The following is a 20,871-nucleotide window of genomic DNA, read 5'->3' on the forward strand; positions in this document are numbered from 1 at the left end:
AGTAACAATGTTTGTTTCAACTGCAAGAAGAAACATTTAAAACAAACAAACAAACAAACAAACATACAAAAGCCCAATGGAGGTTAGATTAGAAGGAACAACAAAAGCAATTATTTGAGAAATGCTATCAGTCAGAATTTATCTGCCTTATTGTAGTAGAATAATCAAGGACTATGCTATGGTGTCCCGTGCTCTTATCAGGCTGTGATTTTTTTTGTTTTTAAGCTGAATCTACCTGCAAATTTTTAAGTAGAAACTAGAAGTCTCAGGTGAGAAGACAGATGAGATAGGATAGGGCAGTGCTGTCCTTGGTTGAAAAAGTTGACGTCTTACACCAACAGGATGAGCAAGAGACAAAGAAAACAGATGCAGCATGATGCTGTGACTGGCCCCAGGTAACCCCGATGAGCAGCACAGCTGGGAACACATGCCCTGTGCCTTTGCCTAGCCTCTGATTCTGTTTCCTCTTCAAATTTATCACTACTACTGCTTTCCCACTGAGTCATCAACTGGAGGAGATCAGATAAGCTCCTCAACCACTGGAAAAAACTGTGGTACTCTAGTCTCTCCTCAATGCAACCCTGTTGTATTTTCCACGCTGAGTATCTAAGTACAGAATACCAACAGGTTTCTATCAGTTTACTCCAGACTGTACTTCAGCCTTCCCTGCAAAGCCAACAGTCCTAGCCTATCAGAGTATGCCCCTTGATGATACACACTTCATCCAAGAAACTGATTTTGTATAAAACATCAGAGGGAACAAAGTTTTCATCACGCCAAGTCTGTCATTTGACACTGTCCCTGGACTAAAAGCTGCACAGCTCATAAATCAGATTCAGCGCTGTGTAATCTGTGCACTGAACATGCTGAGCCTTTATTCGAACAATAGAATATTGCCGTAGCAGCAGTGGTCTGGCTAATGAATCAGAAGATACGGATAGTAAAATTCCCCTGATGTGACAGGACTAAGAGTGAGCCTGTTCTTGATAAAACACAGTTTAGAGCAGGATTCCAATTGCTTACAAAACCCCTCTGCACAGGCACAGCACCCCTAATAACCAAATATCCAACAGAACTTCCTTCCACCCTTAACCTAAATGGGCAGCCAAGAGGTAAGAGATCTGTAGCACTGACAGCCTTTCCACACCGTCCCTAAACAATGCCAGCAAAGGACTAAGTGTAGCAGCAGAGGACCAGGTTATGGTACATCAATGAGTGGACACAGGCCCTACCACCACTTGCGATTTTCTTTGTCTTGTCTCTGGTCCAAACCTGCTTTGCTAATCATCAAGAAGTTACTTGCTAAGTAATATTTCTGTGAATGGGGAATAATTAAACAAATCACTTTCCAGGGAAAACTTATGTGAGTGCTACATAGGAGCAACACCACACATAAGGCAAATGAGTCAATCAAGGAACCAACCAACAAGGAAGCCAGCAGGACCACAGAAAAATCTGTACTGGCATGTTTTCTGACACAAGTAATAACTGAGATAGTTTCATGCAATATTTTATGTCATCTCTATGGCCATGGTAACCTTCTCCCCCTCAAAAATACTCCAGTTATGACTGTCCTGTGAGAGTGGTTCGTGTGCTAGCATAACAGATCTAACCAGGTTCACTGAAGTGGAAGAGCTCACAACAAAGTAGGAGTGAAAGCAGAGATGACTTTGCTCCTCTCCTCCAAAGAATGAGAGATAACACTTAAGATTTGGAATTCCGTGTGGGCTAACCAACAGCAGGTTATTTTCATGAACACGTTGATCAATATGTGCAACAGCGAACACTCCACTTGATAAGGATCTACAAACTCAGAAGGCTAGAAACACACAGTTTTAATAAGGTATACAGTGTAACTTTTGTTTGATCCTCAAACAAAAATCCTCAGTTCCTTGCAGAAGCTGAGGTGGAACCCTCAGCTGCAAGAAAGAATCCTGCTTCTGCAAGTCATGTTTCCTGTACTAATTGTCCGGATTTCATGCTCACCCCAACCAAAACAGTGACCAAACACCCCTAGTAGCCCCATGGCTCTCTCAACCTTTATGAAACTTTCCGAGAGGTCATTAATCTAAATCTCTCTTCCCGCCCCTTGTCACCAGAGTCAAATGGATGTTGTTTTAAGACCACTGCTTATCTGCATGGGTCACAGTGACCTCACTGAGAGAAACAAGAGTAGGCTTTACTACAGCTCTTTTACTGTAACCTCTGCCACTACTGGCATACATAGCCGTTTATTGCACAAGGACGGACTTTACTGCACATTTTGAAGGTCTGATACAATGCAGCTTCACAGCCAAAGCCAAAGCAGTCATCATCTTCACCAGTTAACTTCATAGCACTTTGCCTCATAATTTCGGATCGGTTTTCTCCACCCATTCCGAAGTCTTTTCCTATTCATCCTAGGAAAAATTATGTCACCCAGTATGTCAATAAGTACGCAAGTATAGTAGCAGTAGCTCCCACCTCTGTGGGGATGGGCAGTGTGCTTCTCTTAGTGCTGTACCTCAAGTGTCAGAACATCCTGAGACCTGCCGTTTCCCCAGCAGTCTAGTCTCATCCTCATGCTGCCAGAGGTAAATGGCTTCGTCCAGCTTCGATGCAAGAGAATCTTCCTGAGCATTTCCACCACAGATTCACACCAGGTTTCCTCCTTCAGTTTTCACTCACATGTTCCTGGAGCTCCCGTTGCTTTACACCAACTGTTCCACAACCCTCCTTGGCCCCAAGAGCGCTGCTCACAGGTCTGGCCTCCAGCTGCTACACCATACTCCTGCAATTTCAGCTGCCTAAGGATTTCTGCCACACCTGCGCTTTCTCCAACAGACTTTGCCAGGAACAAACCTCATGCTCAGGTAGAGCGTAAACCTACACACTCAAAACACGAATCCCACAGGCCACCTCCACAGCATACACCACTCCACTCAGTGTGTCTCCTAATTCTGTGGTTCTGGGCTTCCATGACTTTATTCACACGATAGAGTGTGTGGGGGGGGCAATGCCAGGTCAGAGCTCTTTGGAAAATACTTAAGTGCATGCTACACATCCAGGGACATAGCATGACAACACAAAGCCCTGCACAATGAAGTTTGTATTCAGTACAAGTCTAAAGCAGGTAAATTTAGTGTGATCCAGAGTCAGCGTGCCCCAGGTGGATCCTCCAGCAAGCTATCCTGGTAGCAAGTGTGCCTCTCTCCTCCCTTCCATAGCCCTTCATACAAGTTGTGTTGTACCAGGTAGGAAAGGCTGCACAGACAGATGTTTACTAATGCAGCCAGGACTTCACATTGCATCTTTACTGGCTCTCAACCCATAGCAAGGGCTGCAGGACACTCGTGGAGCAGAGGTCTCGGGCACTATTCTCGCCTACCCCTTACGCACATGGAATTCACCGGTCAGTCTCTACAGTAATTTCAGCACAGAGCTTTAAACCCAGGCTCCTTCTAGATGTTCTTCTCAATGAAGCAAGACTTTTGTCTGGCTTCAAAAATAGACTAGAAACAAACTATTCCTTCCACTGTATCCCCTTGGATATTCCAGTACTTAACCTCCTCCTACCCACTTGTAGAAAACTAGGCTATGAGACTGAGCCAACTCCAACTGAAGTATACTTAGTAACTGGGGTGTGGGGGAGAGAGGGACACATTTTGAGGAAGAGGGTACATCCTGCACTTTTCCTACAGCTTTCCACATGCCTGCTTTCAACATGGCTGCCTAGCAGCAATCAACAAGGTGTCAAAATTGAAGCTGTCTACTGCAAGGCAGCTTTGCTAAGTTCAGAGGCCCAGCTGTGAGATGAGGCCCTCAGCACTACATGGAATCTAATCCAAGTGAGTGCTCAACAAATTATGTTGTTACAGTCAACCTTACTATTCTTCAGGAAAAAAACACCACCACAAAAGGTTATCTCCTCATCCGCCCCATCTTTGTCAGCTCCTCTAGGAAACCCATGCAAGCACTGAAGGCTGTGCTGCACAGGTGCTGTGAAGGTGTAAGCCCCAAGCTTCGCTGCCATCAATAAGCACACTGACATGTACCACACTAGGTTCACCTGCTTCGAGTTGCACATGAATGAGACCATTTGGGCTATGGGTCTTGTAAACCAGGAGAGTGACGCTTCACAAATGAGCAGACTGCAGTTAAACGTTTTTATTTTAATAAAATCAAGAATATGCACAGCACATGCAGTGCTAGCATCTAAACTAATACAATAAGCAATTCTAAACCTACAGTGACTTGAAGTTCAATTTTCACATTCAGCAAGTTTAAGTCCATTCTTGCATATTGTTTTGGATCCTTTTATCTGAACTGAAAATATTGCTGGCCAATAAAACTTGCTCAAATGCACAAGTCACTGATTATGCCAATACAACAAAGATAACCACATGTTTGAGGATTGCAATGTGCCAGACATTCACTGAAAAAAAAACCACACAACTAAACAAAACTCACGCAACAAACATCTGAGAATCTGGACACTTCACATCAGTGTTTAGAAGTGTTTCATTAATATCTTAAGACAAGTGTATCAAAACCTTGGCATGTTTAATTTTAAGTTGCCAATTTTTGTTTTACTATCAGAAAGTTATGGCTACACTGCCAATGCCGGGTCTGCTTAATTTGACTTAAGAGTTTAATATGACTTAAACATTAAAAGCTCACACTACCCCGAAATATATAATTTCACGCATACGGTGACATTCAACATTCAAGTGCCAGTGTTTTTGTACTGTCTTTTGGTCAAGTTTCTTTAAACTTTCAAAGAATCACTTTTAGGCTTACAAAAATAAATATTTGTCAAAAATGTTCAATAAATATTACACAAAACTAGCAGCAAAAAGTATCTAGAAATCTGTCGTGTGCAAATAGTTTTCTTCCCAGCTATCATTCCCATGGTCCCAAATAAGGTTTTGAATCTATTTCCTTCTCCTTAAACAAGCTGCGTTCAATCTCCAAGAGACAAAATAAGATTGGAAGTTAAGGACACGCACACAAGACATATATAAAATTCTCTGAATGTGCAATAAAAGAAGTATTTTGTAAAAAGTTATGGGCAAAATGTACAAGGGCCTAAACCTAGACTTGAAATAGCACCATAACAAATGACCTCAATACTGTCAAGTGCACCTACTTAATAAAAGTTTTAGAACAAGGCACAATACACTTGAAAAAATCTATTGCACTTTAGGAGATTTTTGCCGTTTTCCTGCGCCACTGTAGATTAGTTGTTAACTGCTCTGGCCACAAAGTCAGCACAGAAATTCCAAGTGGCAGAGGCATTTTTCTGGTGGACATTACTTATCTTTGGCCAGATTTAGCATAAACAGACTATAAATACAATGGAAACCTATGCAACTAAAACTGACTAAAACTGCACTTTAATAGCAGAATTGAAACCTTGTGCAGTTTATGTACATTTCCAACCTCTGTGATCTCAGGTTTGTTTGTTACTCTTCTGGAGCCATTTTGCAAAGTCTACAGTAAGCCAGTTTAACATCTCCACGCAGCTTGAACAGAGTAATGTGAATCTGCATTAAAATAAAGCCTGCTGCATAATTCTTCCTGTTCATACCCTCTTGACCAAAAAACATCAACACTAGCATGCGTTATTAGACCAAAAATTCAGTCAGGCCCTTGAGGAGGACCAATCACTGCCATGGTCAGCCATTCTACCATTTCAATTTCATATGGCAGGCATTTTTACAAAGTCTAAATAGATGAATTCTCCTAAAAACTATTTCAAGTTATCAGACCTTTAAACGTTCCCTGTAATGTTCTGCCCACATTTGGCTAGCTCACATTAATGATCTGCCTAAACATTGAAAAAGGAATTGCTGTATTTACTTGCATTAACTTCAAAAACAGTGCTTTAATGTATGCATGTATCCATACATCATCTCATCATGACTGGAATGGCTTATTAAAGGCTATCAGGTTCTAAGTACCTATCCAGGATAGAGTGAGCAAATCAGAACTTTAACTTAGTACAGTTTTGCCACATTAGAAACTAATTGCATCGATATGCTTCAAGATGTTTTATTTTTCAAATCTGCAGATACCAAAAGCCCTAATGCAGGCTACCGCATAAGTTTCTTTGTAATATTATGGATGAATCGGTGATTCCTGTTTAAGTTGTATCACACCTGTGTGCCAAGGTTTGATTTCAGCCCAAGTTCAGTAATTTTTATTTTGTCAAAACAATTGATATCTTGAGCATTACTGAGCCAACAGGACATCAAAATAAAAGTTGTCTAAAGTTAAAGGCACAGTACATTAACAAACAAATGATCCTCAGTCACAAAATCATAAATGCAGTTTTGGGTGGGGATGGGTGGGAGGGGAGTTAATCCTGACTACAGCAATAGAGTCTTCAAAACCACCTTCAAGATAGGGCTACTTGTTCCTTTATTTCCATCTTGTGACCTTGAGCTCCCTTAAAAAAAATTTCAGTGGAGAATCACAGCTGGTAATGTACTGCGAGTTCTTGAAGCTACACAAGGTATAGTCTGGCTAAGTTACATGTGGTTTCCATATTAGCTTGTTTGGTAGGGTATCTGCTGCAAGCAGATTCAGTTGCCCCACCAGTCAACCCCCTGGGAGTTATAGTTTCCTCCATATCCATCACTGTTGTAGAAGCCTCCGTAACCACCACCTGAGAAAGGCAAGAGAAAGTCATGTTTAATCAACCTGCTCACACCTTCACAAGAGGAGAACAGCCCAGGGCACAGACAGGATGCCTGTTGCCCATTAAAGGACACCCACCCAGCAGCACTGCCAAATGCACACCTTAAGCTAGTGAGAGGCTGGAAAGCTAGGCAGCCTCAAGCTAACCAGACAGGTAGCCTGCAATAGCCTGGACTTTGCAGAACAAGCACCAGCTGGCTTTGTTTAAATATCACCTCTGGACATTTTACTACAGAAAGAGTTTTAGATCTGGCTTTGTATTTGCCAGCACCACCTGCTCAGTTTTTCTTACCTCCAAATCCTCTGCTGCCACTTCCTCCACTGCGGCTGCTGGTCGATCGACTGCTACTGAAGCTACTGCTGCCAGAACCACTACTTGTTCGGTAGTCTCTGGCACCAAACCCTCCACTGAACCTACTGCTGTAAAACGGAAAAACACAAACACTTCAGTAAAGTCACTGGTATTTTCATCACTGCAGACATCAAGATTCAAGTACTAAGCTTCTTCAGCTTTGGTTACCAACTACAGGAAGCCCATAGTCAGTACAAGTGTTGAGTTCACCATGCTTTGCGAGCATGCTGGTGCTACCTGGAAGGGGCATTCAAAATGGCAAAGGAAAATTTACTATTCAGTCATGCTGAACATGCCACGTGACACCAAGAATTACTTTCTTGGGTCCTGGTACAAAGTTTGACTCACTGCAACCTCCACTCCACAAGTTTCCAAACCTATCTTAGTGCTTAAGTGATGAATTTATGACCAACTTTTCCTGTTGTAGAAAAGGATGACTATTTTACAAGCACAGCTCTGAACAGAAAAACCACCAACTAGAATTCACCTGGTTGTATCACACCATTAAACACAGCTCTGTATTACCAGTGTAGAAGGCATGTTAGCTTTCCACAGCAGAACCACAAGTGGCTGAGTGACACTCAGTCTAATTCATATTCATGCCTTTCCTGTCAGGAGGAGGCATGTGTTACCTTCTCCTAAACATCAAACCAGCTGCTTAAGGTACATCTGACACATGCAGGTACACACATCCATTAAGTATTTTCCAAGTGCTTTCACAGAATTCTAAAGCCATTTTTGCTAGATTTTGTTCTATCTTAGCCGTATCTAGTTGTCTAGATTAACTGCCTTAAGATAGAACAAAATCAGACACCAAGCTGTCCTCTCTGATGCACCTGTCAGTTTCTACTGCTCTGCTTTGTATTCCTCCATTTTTAGACTGAAAACAAGTCACAGAACTGCCTCTCACAATATTAAATACACCCTCAGGCAAAGCTGTGACCATTACCTCTTAGATCGTCCACGGCTACCACCTCCTTTGTGATGCTGTTCGTAAGCCATGTTTTCCAGCCAAGATGGTACTTCTTGCTTAGCCTCAACAAGAAGATCAAGCAAGTCCTTGGTGATGTTGATGTTCCTCTCATTGAAGAATGAGGTGGCAAGACCTAAAGTAAACACTCATGTTTAGCCCCACACAAAGCAAGTACACTACAGCACTTAAACCCATTTCACACTCCACTTGCAGCTATGACAAGTACAGTATCAGGTTACTTGTAGCCAAGGCAGAGAATAATGAGAATTACCTGAAGAGAAAAGCTGGTTTAAGACCATTACTCAGGCACAGCTAGTCACAAAGTCCCCAGCTATTTACTGACAAAGACACCAAGCTTACATGTGCTATCAGATTTTTACTATCCACAAGAGCACTAAAGGATGGTTACTTTCCACACTGGCTAGACAGCAGCAACCAGCTTCTGGTCACAGAAGGGAGCACACATGCTTCTCTTAAGTACCAGGAGTTGGAATTTGCCGCTATAGCAAATACTACTGCCCCCATCAACTCATGTACAAAGTGCTGCCTATGAAAATTCTGGATCATACTTACCAAGGTTTCCTACACGCCCTGTACGACCAATACGATGTACATACTCTTCAATGTCACTTGGCAAGTCAAAGTTTATGACGTGCTTTACATTTGAAATATCCAGGCCTCTTGCTGCTACCTAGTGGTGGAAGAATTAAATCAAATCTTAGTAAATTCCACAGGCCAGTATGTTTACTGGCTCAAGCCTCAGATTTCACTTACTGCTGTGGCAACAAGAATTGGGCTCTTGCCCGACCGGAACTGGTGCAGTGCTTCCTCTCTGTCCCTCTGAGAGCGATCTCCATGGATACTTGTGCAGGCATACCCTTCATGGTACAAGAAGTCCTCGAGAGCATCTGCACCCTTTTTAGTCTCCACGAACACCAGTGTCAAGGAATCCTTGCCTAACAATCATTAAAGCACAGGTTAGCAGAGGAAAAGCTGCAGAGACAAGTACTTAGCTCCACTGCCCTGGTAAAAGGTGGTTTCAGTTCTCTGCTCTTGTTTAAACTGAAGACACCAGAGACCTCCTTCCCCATTTTATATTACCAGAAGAGCTTACATCAACTTAAAACTGACATATGGCTAAGTGAATTGTTTGGCTAATGCAATACATTCACCGCACAAGTTCTTATTATGTTTGAGTCTTTGTATTTACTTCATCTGCTTATACATAACTGGTCTTTACCTGTGGCATTTAACAGGTCAAGCAGAAATGATCGTTTGTCTGACTCTTCCACCCATACTACTTTCTGTGTAATATTCTCAGATGTAGAACCTACTCTGCCAACAGCCAGAAAGATATATTCATCAAGGAAGTCACGAGCAAGCATCTAAAAAAATAAAAAGGGGGAAAAAAATTGAAATCAGTACTTTTTTTCTCATTCCAGAGGAAAGTTATGCTCTCTGAGCTGTTCAAATGTTTGAACTTATTGTAAAGTACCTGGATTTCCTTGGGGAAAGTAGCACTGAACATCATAGTATGACGAACTCCCTTTGGTGGCATAGTGTCTTGTTCAACAATTCGACGAATTTGAGGTTCAAACCCCATATCAAGCATTCTGTCAGCTTCATCAAGCACTAGGTACCTAAATAGTAATAAAAACAGTTACTCCTCAGATCTTTTGTTTTTAAGCTGTGCTGTGGTCCCAGCACAGACACTGGGACCACAAGTTCTCAACTAGGTACTCAAAAGCTAGAAATTAAGTGGCATTAACTCTAGGCTAATACTTTAAAGAGGTAAAGTTTCTCATACATGAACAAGAAAGTTTTCCTTACTTGCAGAAATCCAGTCCAATCTTTCCCCTCTCCATCATATCAACCAGTCGTCCTGGAGTTGCTACAAGCAAGTGACATCCACGTTCCAGGTCACGTATCTGCTGACCGATGTCTGCTCCACCATACACAACACAGGGACGAACTCTGGAACGGTATGCAAACTATAAAACAAAGTAAATTAGCTCTCACACAACCTGTACTTAAGCTATTTTATAATGATGAACTAGATATACCTTTCGGGCTTCCTCATAGATCTGCACAGCCAGTTCTCTAGTGGGAGCCAAGACCAGTGAGATTGGATATTGCTTACGGCGCCCATACCTTCCATTCTCCTGCAATGAGAAAGAAAAGTTACTTGGAACGACTAACCCAGATACAAGGGGAATTAAAACAGCTACTACAGGCATTATTTGTCACAACACAAGAAAAAAGCACGGCTGAGAGCCAACTCATTTTAAGCACTGCATCTGAAGACTGCCCTGCTACAGCACCCAAAAATTCAGCTGTTGATTATTATGCTAACAGCAATGTAGCTGCACAGGTTTGGTCTCTATGACCTGCACTGTGATCCATAACTTGGGAAGCACAGAAGTAACAGCCATAAAACCTATGACTTCCCACACTGAAGTCACTGCAATATAAGACATGCCCAAGTAGCCTTTTTCACAGCAAGGGACTTCCCTGTTTGTCTTTAAAGCAAAGATCTCTCAAGTCATCTTTTCTCTAGATAGTTAAACATAACTACTCTTTACACAGGGTGGGGAGGGGGGGGCAAGAAGTGTCCCACAGCCTGGATTTTTCAAGATAAATAAGTGAAGCCTTCTGAAAGCTGAGACGCTTGCCTATGATACCCACAACAAGGATTACATTTAAGTCCACCCATTCAGTAGCAGACATAAGCATACAGAGCAAAAATACACACTAGTCATAGCTTTCCAGGACTGATATTTAAATACTTGCCTTCATAGCCCTCAATGCATCACCAGGGCCATCTGCATAGATCTGGCTCAATATTGGTAGAAGAAATGCAGCCGTTTTCCCAGACCCTATTAGGACAATTCAGTATTAAGTTATTTTCAAAACTAACATACTGCCAACTACAGCACTGATGCAGTATCACCAGCACATTCCCAGTAACATCTGCACTAGTAGATAGATACCACCTATGCCATTGGAGCACACTCTTTAGCCAGTAGAGGTTATCTACAAAACACTTACCACTCAGCACTACAAAACTCCAAAGTGAATTGATTTTTAAGCCACTAAAACTTCTCTTAGAACACAGCAAATCCAAGCAAGCCACTTCTAAAGCAGCTGCCAGACTCCACAGCTAGTTCACTTCTAACAGTGCAGGTATTTCAGTATACTCTGAGCAGAAAGTTGTACTGCTTTATGGACCTCTCTCCTGCAGCATGATGAATCAAAGACCCTACTCTTACTGAGAGACACTACCCAGTAAGGAGTTGCCAACTTACCTGTTTGAGCACAGGCCATCAAGTCTCTCTTTTCTTTAATAATAGGTATTGCGTGTTTCTGGACTGGGGTAGGACGACTGTAGCGTGTGAGCTCAATGTTTCCCATAATAATTTCTCCCATGTCAACATCATTGAACTGCAAGATAGTTAGAACAAGTTCTTTTCAGCCACCACAGAACGCACCATTCAGCCTAAGAAACTATTTGTGAAGTTGTTTCTGTTTCCTATCTTCCTATAGGACCTGCCCATCAAATTTACAGATACTAGAGAGCCCGTTACCCAAAGCCTGGCAAGTACTCAGTCCAGTCACATAAGTGATCCTTGAAAAGCCAGCCAAGCCAAGTACAGACTGCACTACCATGCTATGCTCAGCATGACAATGCCTATGCTAAAGCAGTTGCTCCAACAAACCAGCACCTTCAAACACTTCTACTTCTTTACAAGTTTACTGTTTAAAGACAAGTCACACAGTTAAAAGTGAGCTAGAATCCTGAGCTGACCAAGCTTACAGAATTTCTCCCATGCCTTAGTTCATCACATGCAGCCTTCTTTGATTGCACACACAAAACAGCTTGGCTGCGAAGAGAGCAGCAACACAGCATTTCCTCAAACTTACAACAGCATGACATCAAGTTTCATATGCAAAATATTCACTATTAGATACAACAGCAAACCAAACTAACAAACCACACAGAAGAACTTACACTTTCAATATGTGGAGGACAGTTGCTGCCTGTTGCTTCAACAGGAATGTCATCATACTTCTCAAAGTTAATGCCAGTATTGCTTCCTGAAAAGAGCTCTCTAAAAACAGGAAAACAAGTATTTTACTTGCTAGACCTATCAAATGGCCCCACTGTGTGAATTTATGCTATTCCATTACTTACTGTTCCAGGCGTTCACTTGGTGGAAGAGGCTTTGACCAGTCATCTTCATCTGATTTGTCACACCAACGGCTATTCCCGCCACCACGGTCAAATCTGCCAAAGCCACTCCTATCATAGTCACCACCTCTTCCACGCTCTTCGTATCTAAACACAGCAAGAGTATCAAACCACCATTCCCACCATTCCTGGGCAACAGGACTCTGACATGCAAAATTTTGATTCTATCATTTATGAAAGTTAAAGCTGTAATAATCTAGTGGTGTACACTCTTGTGAATTATACAGAGCTGCATAACAACTCAAAGTCATCACCTGTTTGTACTGGCTTCTTGACCTATGGACTGAAATGAGTTTAGTCCCAACAGTCAGACTATGTTATTCTGTGCCACAGATGGGAAAGTTTATCACGACAACTTCACTGCTCATTTTAGCTAACACACTGAACTCTGTATGAAAATGTTTTATTTTAAAGTCTAACAAATGTAAAGTGATCAGTCATCTGCCACTAGAGCTGCAATTCAAGTTGCCCATTCTTTACTTTTTTTGTACACAGATCTGCTTCAACCTCTTTGGAGTTGTTGTTCGATTCTCCCCGTCTGTATGCCTCATCTTACACAAGTCTCTCACCAACCAAACAAAACCCTGAAGTGCTGCAATTTGTTCCTTTATTCCACCACCACACCTGTGACCAAGCTAGAAACCTCAATTACATGTCAAATTATAAAGAGGGAGCTCACCTGTTATTACTGACTTTGAAAGAAGGCAGAAAAAGTCCTTACCTCAACTGTTTAGTTTTTGGTCTGGTAAATCATGTTTGAGAAATGTCTGGATACAGGACTAGCGTCAGCTTTACTAGTCGATAAAGGTCACTCTCACCACACTTCTGCATACAACGCATGATGTGTGTAAGACTGATCAAGTAAGGTAGAGAACCTGCAAGAGTCTCACCCAGTTGTATTAACTACACTTTTTAAACAAGAAAAAATGAAATAAAATTTAAAATCCGTTTTGATTTATGTGGTCCCAGTAGCTCTTCATGTTTTTTTTTTTCTCTCCTGGAAGCAGTCACCCTTGTAACACTTTTTTGTGAAATGGTTAAGTCAGCAAGTCATTAAAGCTTCAGTGACTGGCTACTGGTGCTCTACAGGGCAGATTTTTCAACACATGCAAGCATCCCATCCTTGAACTCATGTACTTGTAAAAGCAAGGTATTCTCACTCTCTCCTCCCCTCCCAGCTTCCTCCAGCCTTACCCTGTTCGCTCCTATCTAGAACCCCAATTCAACACCAAGATCACAGGTGCGCTACTAGACCCAAGCCAGACTTCATAAGCACCATGGAGACCATTAAGTACTTGCCTCCCTCCTCTTGATCCATTTCCACGGTCGAAGAAGCTTGATTTTGCTCCACGATCAGACCGTGCACCAAAGCTGCTGTATGCATCCTTGTCTCTGCTGGAACTCCATCCACCACTATCAAAACCTAGTAAAGAAAGGTATTTTAGACATATGTTACATGGTCTAGGCTTTTACAAGAAAAGAGTAAGTTCTGCCCAGGAAGTCTCAACTGGAAGGACTGCAGGACTGGAAGGCAGGCAGTCCTTCCATGAACGGGAGATGTACAGATGTTAAGACTTATCTGAACCAGGACTAAGCACTTGCCATTGTTTATCAGCACTTGCTGAAACCCCTCCACCCATGAACAAGCAGGTTTTTAAAAACACTGCTCTTGCCTCAGTGTCAGTATTTGTCACCTACTCTGGAAAAGCAGGTATTAGAAGAAATACTAAGACAAAGTCTTGTAAAGTCTCAGCTCTCTAACTTCAACACATATCCTTGATGATGCATTTCGTTTGTAATGTTAACAAGGCCTCCAGAGGAGATCAATCAATGGTATTAGCACTTGCATTAAAAATCCATATGGAAGTTAAAATGTTTTGTCTTACTGCAAGTACACAGGACAATCTGATCTACACAGACTAAAACAAATTAGCAGCATCATGCAGAAAAAAGCATTCTTCACAATAAATTATAACATTGAATTAATTTTTCTACAGCACTTTCACACCTACTTATTACAGATGCCTACTTCAGTATATTAACTCCAAGAAAAAGGACCAAGTAGAATAGAAAGGACAGCACCCTGCCCACACCATCAAGTTACGAGTCTTGGTTTTATTCAGCTACCAGGGTTTGGGAGGCAGGCAGAAATACAGGGCATTAAACACTGCTTGGGAACTAGACCAAGAACTTAAGATTGACTTCCAGCTCTCAGAAGTTTGAAAACATGACCCAAACAACCAAGTCTCAGCTATGGGATTCTGGGAGAGAATAAGTGAAATAACAGATAAACAAATAGCGTCACTACTGGTGACTACATTTTTGCCAGCTCCACAGCATGAAACAAGTAAAAACCTACACACCAGACAAGAGGCAACCACAGGACAAAATTACTCCAAAGAAAGGGGTTGCTCCAGGCCCCCCCTCTGAAAAAGCTTTGCTACAATTACACTACCTTGCTAGATGTTCTCTAAAGTGTCACCCCCCATTCTCCACACTTTTTTTTTTTTAAAAAAAGAAATTCTACTCCCAGAATCCAGACATGCACTAGTCACAAAAGAAATTCAAGAACTAGTGTGGTAACTAATTCACTTGATCTAACTGAAGCAGACAGCAAACAACCCATACATGAAGTTTATTAGCACACAAGATCATGGAATGCTTCAAGACCTCCAAAGTTCTTAAAATTTATCCTTGAGGCTTAATGTTACTTCATGTAGAGGCATTGGTGTCAAAAGATCAGGACTGTCAGCCACTTTCCCATGTGTTAATGAAGTTGCTTGTTTAAAAGGCATCTATATCCAGATTTAAGTACCAGTAACTTTCAAATCACAATAAAAACATTGGGGCATGTCATCCTGCCAAGAGATCTAACAGCAGTGGTACTGGCAGAACAATCTTCAGGAAGATCTAGATGTAGTTTCTCATCAGGGAAAACACTGGGCTGACTCAGTACTGCATTAAGATCTGACTTAGTATGGCACGACATTAAGGTCTCCTACCATGTCTGAAAAGTTCCAAAAAGGAGCCAAAATTCTATACTCAAACTAGCACAGAAAGTAAGCTTACTCATCTAGCTTGTTACCGCACTAGTTTCTGAACCTGGTACCTTTTTATATTTGTCTTCAAAGTAGTGCAGCAACTTCTAGACCTATACCAAATATAGACACAACCCCCACTTGACAGTGAGGGTTATTGATTCCACTTTCAGTTTGTTATTCCTAGTTTGGTTTTCCTTGTAGATCAGCACAACAGTGGTCCAGGCTATACAAGTCAATTCTAAGTAATTAGCTAACAAAATTCATCATGATTTACAACACATGACAAACCCAGAAGCAAACACACAGAGACAACGTGTAACAGACCACAGGCTGACTTGTCTAAAGTGAAAAAAAATGATCATGAGACCATACAAGAAATATCAGGAAATTCCATGAAACATCAAGTTTTACATTTTGGTTTCTGTTTTCCTAGTAGTTTTGTTTGTTTTTGTTTTTTTTTTTTTAAAGAAAAACCTGTATGGACTCCATTCAGCACATTTTTCACCAAAGGCTCTAAGTTTTGAGTTCAGTACATTAATGAACTTCCAGAGCACTATGTAGTTCTTGCACCTATGAAGAGTGGTAGAATTGACAATGCTTCTCCTCAATCAGCATTAACTCACATTTTATAATGCCCTAAGACCAATCATTATCACCTTACTTGAAAAGCTGTTACATGCAGTAGCAATCACTTTTTTTATAACTACTTTTCCAATATTCAAAACAGAATACCCTAGGTTGGAAAAGACCCTTAAGCTACATTCTTTAAATATCAAAGAGCTGCTTCCAGAAAGTTTAACAAGAAAATGGCAGAACAAGAATCTTCAGTGTTATCAAGTCAAGCTCATGGAAGCAAGACACTTCAGGCCAGGCAGCCCAGCATACAAATTTCCATGTACTGGAGCTTCAGCAGCTCAAAACCAGAACTGCCATTGAGAAACCTAAGAGTATGCATAAAAATACATCCTCATTTCCTCCACCTCTGTACTGGCTTACTCCCACATGCCAAGATGCTAACAGATTAGTAGTAACAATAGGTGTACAGACAGTAAGTTGAACAAAGCACTGTAGGAGCTTTAAACACAACTAATCTTACTGTCCTTCCTCTGTCAATACCTACTGAAATGATGCTCAGCTCTTCATGAACACAAAGAACAGCTATTTTTAAAGTACCAAGTCCACTGCCTTAAACAACTTCTTCCTTAGCTTCAAGTTAAGTCCACTGCACAACTTTAATGGCATTTATGATATACCATCATCAGCTGTAGAGAAAAGTGAGAACCCCAAGCCATAATCTATGCACTATTTGCTTCCAGTGCATGTCTTAAACAGGAGAAAAGTTTTTCTTTCTACAAGTTTTTGAAAGCAGTAATAGTAGTTAACACTTTCACAGAAGTCCATAATGGCACAGTATGTGAGCAAGACAACTCCACTGTATTATTCAAATACAGTTCTACCACATAGTTTAACTGATTTTTAAGTCAATAAAAAGTTTACCAGGTTACTACACTTGTAAGGCTGCATCAGGAGCTTTGTTAGATGGTCAAATACCACTACTCACAAGCAACAGAAGCCTTGAATAATGTCTGCAACTTGGAAGATCCATTCCTAAAGATTCCAAGGAGCAACCAATATACAGAAATTCTTCAACACAGCTGAAGAAGCAATTGTTAATTTAGCTGTAATTAACACAGGCAAACACTACTTTTAAGGAAGTACAACTGTGTAACAGACTTCAAATAATGCTATAAAACAGCTCCACTTATCACTGTACTGATGACACCCACTTGCCTCTCAGTGTGAGGCCTGAACGGGAACAGCAGCTTTTCCACTTGACCACCATGAACCTTGCTACAGGGACCCATAAGTAGTCTAGTGATGCAAGACTCAAAACAGGTTTAAGGAAGTGCTGAAATGTTAAGTTCACCAATGAAAGTTCACAGCCTGTTTTATTAATTGAACAAGCCCTGTGTCAAACTCAGGTTTTGTTACTTGTTTACCTTTTTGCAAGGTGAAGCTTGAAGCCCCCAGAAAAGCCACAAATCATCTGCCACATACAGTGATGGTCTTACACAGAAGACAGAACAGTGACAGTCCTATTCATAACAGATCATGACAAACTCAAAGACTAAAGTATCCCTCCATATCTAGCACCTGCAAAAAGTACACTGGACTTTGGGACAAATTACCACGTAGGACAAGTAACTATAAATAGCCCATGTCCACCAAGCCAACTTTAACTTACCTACTTTTTGAGAAACCTGTACATTCCTCTCAGGGTTAGCTGGTCAATTTCATGAAAGGCTGCTCACATTTGAGACTAATGCAGTGAGAAAATTCAAGAGCTGCCAACCAGTCCTGCTACTTTTCCCCAAAACATTCAGCTCTCCTGCTCTAGCACCAGCCACAGCAAGACAGAACAGACTAATCTTTTTCAAATAAAAAAAATTGGAGTGGAACTCTAGAATTATTATCTTAAGATACAACAGCATACAATTCAATGTTCTCCCACCCACTCCTAAATGAAAGTCCTCCTGCAGTATTGAAAGGAGAATCTGTGCAAGTCCACTGCTTCAGAAACACACAAGATTTAAGTCTTTCTTAAGCTGCAGCACAGCAGAAAGTATTTTAGTTCCTCCATGCCAGTTATTTGAGTAGGCATTCAAAAATGCTTCTCTTGTCTCTACACAAATCATTGTAGGTACTGCAGCTTGTGTTACGTCATGTATAATTTTTAAATCTTTTATCTTACCAATAAAGACCACGATTTACATCACTGAATAACTACACAAAATTTCTTTGTTATTGTGATTGTTTAGAAAAAAATCAAGTGCAAGATAAAGGCCATTTCTCAGCACAAATGCCCCCATGACCAACACAGGTCATGCATTTCACTCATATCACACACCAGCACCCACATTTCCTTCTGAAGGTATTCTTATGGACTTTCATTCCCAAAATACCATTATAATTGATACTGAAGATTACAGATACTGAAGTTAAGGTGGGAGACCCCATCTTGCTCCAACCACAGTTAATTGTTTAATGAGATACAGAAGCTATTTTGACAGGCAGATACAGAAGTGTTCAGAATATAAACTGGACGACAAGAATAGCACACTAAAAGCAGATGAAGTGGCTATTCTGTACAAAGTACTGCAAACCAGTCTCTATAATCACCTTTAACAGCACCATCGAAGCCTGTTCCTAGAGATTCAGAAGTAGGCCAAGACCCAGTTACAAGCATGGCCAGTGGTTCTGATACATACCCTGTTTTGAAGCTTCCCTGTTCCGCAAGTGAGGAGGAATGTATCGGCCTTCTGCAGGACAAAAGACAGACAGTGTTACAAGACTACAGCATTAGCACCTTTTGAGATACTAGTCTTCCCAGTAACAGCCTGCATCAAGTTTTAAGGCCTCTTACAGCATCTTTCAACACAAGTCCTCTAGCACAACACTTAATATCCTTCTCCAAGAGGACCAACTCAGTGAAGATTAAGTTCTTGCATGCTCACTTAGGTAGCTGCCTTTTTTTTTTTTTAAGGTACAAATGTCTTGCTACTTCTTTGACCAAGTCATACATGTCCTTCATGGATGTTACAGGGTCTAACAAAAACCTCTCTTCCTACAACTCATTATGGCTTTAGCTTAAGCTGCTCAAGTATCTGGCACCAGGTTTTCATTTTATCACTGAAGTACCAGCACTTACATTATTATTAGTACCAATATTTTTCTTTCCCCTCAAATTCAACCACCCCTGTGAGTTCAGTTCAGATCAAATCAGAAGCCAAACGTAACTGCCTCTGAATAGCATTCTTCATTTACAATCCAGAAGCATCTGTCTGCTAGGCAACATGAATTAGAATGTACCAGGCACAAGCTGAATTAGAATTCCTGTAAGATGCCCCTCTCTTCTCAACATACTTAAGCCCTGCACATCAGAAACACCATTTCTACTCAATGAATTAGGATTAGTACAGTTAAGTATTAAACATTTTACTTTCAAACATTCCAACTCTAGTTGGATGTTTTGAGCAGACAGATCATCATATTACTACTACCACCAGTGGCCTCAGCTGTTTGACTACAGGCAACAAAATCTAGCACAAAATTTGAACACCAAGATCTCAAGTCAGGCAAGTACTTAAATTTACACATGCCATACCACTGCTAACTTAAGAGCTCCTATCTAAAGCACACAGTATTTTCAAAGCAGACATAACTAGCAACCTCCTCAAATTCCCCATCAGCCTCTATAAATCTTAGCAGATCTTGGCACCAGAAATTACTTTTCACAGATCCAAACACCTCATTTCTAGAGCTAAATGTTTGTAAGCTTGAAGTCTTGCATGTACTTACTGCTTGAAGAGCTTCCTTCACTCTGAGAGTCTGAAGAATTCAAGTCTAGACCAGAAAACTAGAAGAAATAGAACAAGTATCAACATGCTGTATCATGAATTTATGCCAAGATCCAAAAAGCCCTTCTGCTTATCAAGAGACATAACATTCTCACAACTTACTGCTACAAAGGAATTTGTTTACAGTGTCAGTTACACCTGCTGTAAAGAGCCAAAGTCATAGTCACCACTCAAAACTATACTGTCTTCATATCCACCAACAAACGTGGACCATGCAGGCAGCAATGTCAGGAGAGTTACCTTACACCAACCACATCAAATACCAGAGGCTTCTGCTCCACTCACTATACACAGGCTACTTAAAATAGCTTTTCAGGCCACTCAAATGCATTCTGATTGAGATTAATATAAGTTTATTTATTAGGACTACAGAGACTAGAATTCTCAATTCAGTTGGGCACTGCACTTACTGAGACTCAACAAACTTCTTAACACTGCATTAGCACTACAGAAACGTTAGCCTTCATGACTGAGGCAGCTGCTGTTCACAAAACATCAGGTGACTTCCTCCTGCAATTACCTCAGCAAATACAGTTTTCAGTTTTCTCTTCTGAAACTTAATTTGCAGCCTTCGGTCTCCCCATGAAGTCCAAAAGGTTCAGCACAGTCACAACCAGCATGTAACCCAAATGGGGTTAACACAGTGTATGGACTCTTTTCAGCAGAAGGCAACTCACAAAGCTTAAGGTCCAGCTTATCACAATTGTTTGCCTCCACAGCAAAATTAGAAACATATTTGGGAAAAATAAGTCATGTTTAAATACAGTGAAATTTTATGCAGAAGCAACTGCACGAAAATGTCTTCCAAAATTACATGAATCATCCAAAGCAGAAATCCCCAAATGCATTATCCTTTTAAATGTTCAACTGTATGCGCTGCCATTCAGTTTCTTAAAAAAAAAATCCTCCCATTGCAGGCCTCGTATCATCCTTTCTAAAGCTACTACTTAAAATTTGATCTGTTTAGTTAATCCAATCATCAACACAAGGCTGAAGAATTGTTCTTATTTGAACAGTAAACAAAAACAAAGACCCCTAGTAGGTGAAAGTGGCTCTCCAGGGACAGTCAACAGAAGCGATGCATAAATCTCCTCGCACTCGATCCCCACTGGCTCGACCGTGGGGGCAACACCTGCCGAAATCTGACCCTGGAGATG

General features: G+C 41.1%; 1 protein-coding gene across 2 annotated transcripts; it reads right to left on the minus strand.

Annotated features, from left to right (window-relative positions):
• Positions 1–4,131: 4,131 nt before the first annotated feature.
• LOC103775426 (ATP-dependent RNA helicase DDX3X) lies at positions 4,132–19,798 on the minus strand. 2 transcript variants are annotated; one of them, XM_008942878.1, is made up of 17 exons: positions 19,783–19,798; positions 19,656–19,715; positions 18,566–18,616; positions 13,555–13,678; positions 12,199–12,342; positions 12,016–12,115; positions 11,312–11,447; positions 10,797–10,882; positions 10,070–10,168; positions 9,837–9,997; positions 9,502–9,646; positions 9,247–9,391; positions 8,781–8,962; positions 8,580–8,697; positions 7,983–8,139; positions 6,974–7,098; positions 4,132–6,649 (listed from the first exon to the last, which is right to left on the minus strand). In XM_008942878.1, exons 1-17 carry the CDS (start codon positions 19,796–19,798, stop codon positions 6,567–6,569), a joined length of 1,932 nt encoding a protein of 643 aa, XP_008941126.1. In that variant the 3' UTR covers positions 4,132–6,566. The 2 variants fall into 2 exon arrangements, with proteins under 2 accessions (XP_008941126.1, XP_008941125.1); XM_008942877.1 differs by having other exon boundaries at positions 6,974–7,101.
• Positions 19,799–20,871: the final 1,073 nt, after the last annotated feature.

The sequence above is a fragment of the Merops nubicus genome, unplaced genomic scaffold (genome assembly GCF_000691845.1).
Source record: "Merops nubicus isolate BGI_N331 unplaced genomic scaffold, ASM69184v1 scaffold52286, whole genome shotgun sequence".
Lineage (NCBI taxonomy): Eukaryota > Metazoa > Chordata > Aves > Coraciiformes > Meropidae > Merops > Merops nubicus.

Bases quoted from the DNA above. Each gene is read 5' to 3' on its own strand.
- LOC103775426 (XM_008942877.1), bottom strand. The intron at 12,116-12,198 runs GTAAGTAATGGA...TCCTGTTTTTAG, and splicing joins CCAAGTGAACGCCTGGAACA to AGAGCTCTTTTCAGGAAGCA. The intron at 10,883-11,311 runs GTAAGTTGGCAA...TTGTCCTAATAG, and splicing joins GATGGCCTGTGCTCAAACAG to GGTCTGGGAAAACGGCTGCA.